This window comes from Micropterus dolomieu, linkage group LG19 (assembly GCF_021292245.1).
Source record: "Micropterus dolomieu isolate WLL.071019.BEF.003 ecotype Adirondacks linkage group LG19, ASM2129224v1, whole genome shotgun sequence".
In the NCBI taxonomy this organism is placed as follows: Eukaryota; Metazoa; Chordata; class Actinopteri; order Centrarchiformes; family Centrarchidae; genus Micropterus; species Micropterus dolomieu.
In genome coordinates, this window is record NC_060168.1 from 16,572,048 (window position 1) to 16,575,509 (window position 3,462).

The window sequence follows — 3,462 nt, forward strand, 5'->3', positions numbered from 1 at the left end:
TCCGGGACTTTTCACTATCGGTGTCCACAGCGGAGAGATCAGGACCCAGCGGGACATTTCTGAGTCTGACAGCATGAAACAGAACCTTATTGTGGCAGTGAAAGATAACGGACAGCCCTCTCTCTCTGCCACCTGCTCCATGTATTTACTTATTTCTGATAACTTGGCTGAGGTGCCAGAACTGAAGGACATTTCTTATGATGAGAAGAACTCCAAGCTGACGTCATACCTGATCATCGCGCTGGTGTCTGTGTCCACCTTTTTCCTGACCTTCATTATCATCATCCTGGGTGTGAGGTTTTGTCGCAGGAGAAAGCCCAGACTGTTGTTTGATGGAGCAGTCGCCATCCCCAGCGCTTATCTCCCTCCTAATTACGCAGATGTTGACGGCACAGGAACTTTACGCAGCACTTACAATTATGACGCCTACCTGACAACGGGTTCTAGGACCAGCGACTTTAAGTTCGTGTCATCTTACAATGACAACACACTGCCTGCTGACCAGACTCTGAGGAAAAGTCCGACTGACTTTGCTGATCCCTTCGAAGATTTAGAGGAGTCTGTAGAGGTAGGAACCTTTTAAAATACTTCAAATGTAACAATCAGTTCTCGGCTTGTTAATTGAGTCTCTCTGATGTGTGTATCGCTGAAGCATGTGTTTATGTCTCCGTGATATTCAAGGGATTGAGTTGTTGTTGAAGCAAAGTGTTTGCAGAATGCAGGGAAACCCTTTAGCTTTGGGCTGCGCTTACTTTATAATTGTGGTAGCAAATGTTTATATATATATATATATGTTTTCTTAAAACGTATATATGCTTCTTGTCTTTCAAAAGCACGGCATTCCTCACTTAGTGTATAATTGTCAAACGTTAATTTTATTTTATTTTTCGTATTAATGAACACATTGGCTTAGTTGGCACTGCCATTTTGATTGATTCTTTTGAGGTGGTGTCTCAAAACGATGACTTTGAATGATTTCTGACAAAATAGTTATTCCATATGTTATTAAATTTGTTGTTTTTTTTTGTTTTTTTTTTACTTTCTATTTCGGTATTATCTTACGGATTAATTTCTTGTTCAATTAAAATATTTTGCAACCAACGAGTTCCTTCAAACTGATCTTTACCAACAGAAAACCTGCGCACATGGGAAAATGTATAATTACAAGAACATTTTAACCAGCAAACTGTAATCATGAGTGAAGCTGTCACAGAAGTACTCCTTTTTAAATCAAGCTTTTTAGCGCAGTCTCTTGTGAGACTTAATTTTACATTTTTCGCTGTTGAACATTATTTTCAGTGCTCAGCATGTGACTGATCGTCACTTATCAATACATGATGGAAACTGCTCCGATTTCTGAATCAGCCGAGGAGTAGGTGGCTACTGGTTTAGATCTAAGAGTAGGTCAATGTTCCCTTTTGTGAAACTGTCTTTAATTCACATTAATAGACTCTAAGAACACTGACCATCAGACCAACACAGCGATAAATACCTCTGTACCATCAGCTCTGGCAAATCTCAAGGCATCTGTCCATGGTGCTGAACAACCGCAAATTGAGATGTGTTTTTTCTCCTTAGCCAATCTGTCAGCGTTTTTTATTATAATAATGGTGATAATTATGATTTCATATATATAATAGAAATTTCAAAGAGATCAATAGACCGCGTGTGTTTTAAGAAAATAAAATATTTGCTGCACATACGAAATTCATAGAACATGAGTAAATATAATCTTTATGTGTTCTAAGACTTTGTGAATAATATTTTATTAGCCTACATGTTTGTGTGAAAGAAAAAGAAACTCATGGCGTCGCTGTTGTCTGACAGAAAACAGACCCTCACCACTCCTCCCACTGCTGCTGCATAGATATCAGCTGCTGATTTTCCACAGAAAACGGTTACATTTCTGACCATGTTTTACACTGTACATTGCTGTGAAGTGTTGGATTATTGAGTGTTTTGGACAGCTTTTACTTTTTCGCACTGGAAAGTATGTTGTTCAAGCTGATGACGCCTTTTTATGTCAGGATGGGAGACAAAGGATTTTCAGCGCTTCGTCCGGTTCTCTGCTTCGCTTCCTTTATTGTAACGCTGCACCTCGTTAATGGAGATCTGAGTTATTCTATTCCAGAAGAGATGAAACGCGACTCTGTTATTGGAAATATAGCCAAGGATCTCGGCCTGGATCTGAGGACCTTATCTTCACGAAAGGTCCGTGTTGATTTTGAGGGAACTCGTAAGCGGTACTGTGATATCAATCTGAGTACCGGAGATTTGATCACATCAGAGAGAATTGACAGAGAAAGCCTTTGTGGAAAGAAACCGTCGTGTGTTGTGAAAGTAGATGTGGTGTTGGAAAATCCTCTGGAGCTTCATCGACTAAGTCTTCATATTCAAGATGTAAATGACAACTCTCCGCAGTTCAACGACGATTTGATTGAAATGGAAATAAGAGAGTCTTCTGAAAAGGGCAACCGCTTCTCTATCGAGGAGGCCCATGACACAGATATAGGTCAAAATGCTGTTCAAAGGTACAACCTTCAAAAGAATGACAACTTTATTCTCGCTGTTGACAGCAGCAAGGTTGAGCTCGTATTGGAGAATAAGCTCGATCGAGAGAAACAAAGAGAGTTGAATTTGCTTCTCACAGCATTAGATGGTGGCTCTCCTCAGAGATCAGGTACTGTAGTCATACACGTCACTGTGTTAGATGCTAATGATAACGCCCCAGTGTTCAGCCAGGCCGTTTATAAAACCAGTCTGCCTGAAAACTCTCCTCCAGATACCATAGTGATAAGTGTTAGTGCTACTGACGCAGATGAAGGAGTGAATGGAGATGTGACATATCAATTCGGCCATGTATCTGATGAAGATGTAAATATATTTTCTATTGATCCTAAAACCGGAGAAATTAGAGTAACTGGTCCGATTGACTTTGAAGAAATGAGTTCTTTTGAAATAAGAGTGAAAGCTAAAGATGGTTTAGGGCTAACCTCTTACGCCAAAGTTATAATAGATGTTACTGATATAAATGACAACGCCCCGGTGATATATTTAAAATCACTCTCTGACCCCATACCTGAGAACGTGTCACCTGGTACAGAGGTGGGCATCATTAACGTGCAGGACAGAGACTCTGAGAGTAACGGACAGGTCCGCTGCTCCATTCAGCAAAACGCCCCCTTTAAGTTGGTTCCTTCTATTAAAAACTATTATTCTCTGGTGACCACAGGACAACTGGACCGTGAACTAGTGTCTGATTACAACATTACAATCACCGCCACTGACGAGGGCTCTCCACCTCTGTCCTCCTCTAAAACTGTTCAGTTATCTGTAGCAGACATCAACGACAACCCACCGGTGTTTGAGGAACAGTCCTACAGCGCATATGTGGCTGAAAATAACAAACCTGGCTCCACTTTATGTTCCGTTAGTGCTCGAGACCCCGACTGGAGACAAAAC

The 3,462-nt window shown here is 40.8% G+C and overlaps 2 protein-coding genes across 2 annotated transcripts in view; both read left to right on the top strand.

The window, feature by feature from the left end:
* LOC123958205 (protocadherin gamma-B2-like) overlaps positions 1-950 on the top strand; it is a 2,752-nt gene extending 1,802 nt beyond the window's left edge. The window contains exon 2 of the mRNA XM_046031461.1: positions 8-950. Within this exon, the coding sequence (XP_045887417.1) occupies positions 8-583 (576 nt within the window). The 3' untranslated portion in view covers positions 584-950. The remainder of the gene's footprint in view (positions 1-7) is intronic.
* A 1,070-nt stretch (positions 951-2,020) lies between these two features.
* Positions 2,021-3,462, top strand: part of LOC123958206 (protocadherin gamma-B2-like) — a 2,534-nt gene continuing 1,092 nt past the window's right edge. Inside the window, exon 1 of the mRNA XM_046031462.1 lies at positions 2,021-3,456. Coding sequence (XP_045887418.1) covers positions 2,029-3,456 — 1,428 coding nt within the window. The 5' untranslated portion in view covers positions 2,021-2,028. The remainder of the gene's footprint in view (positions 3,457-3,462) is intronic.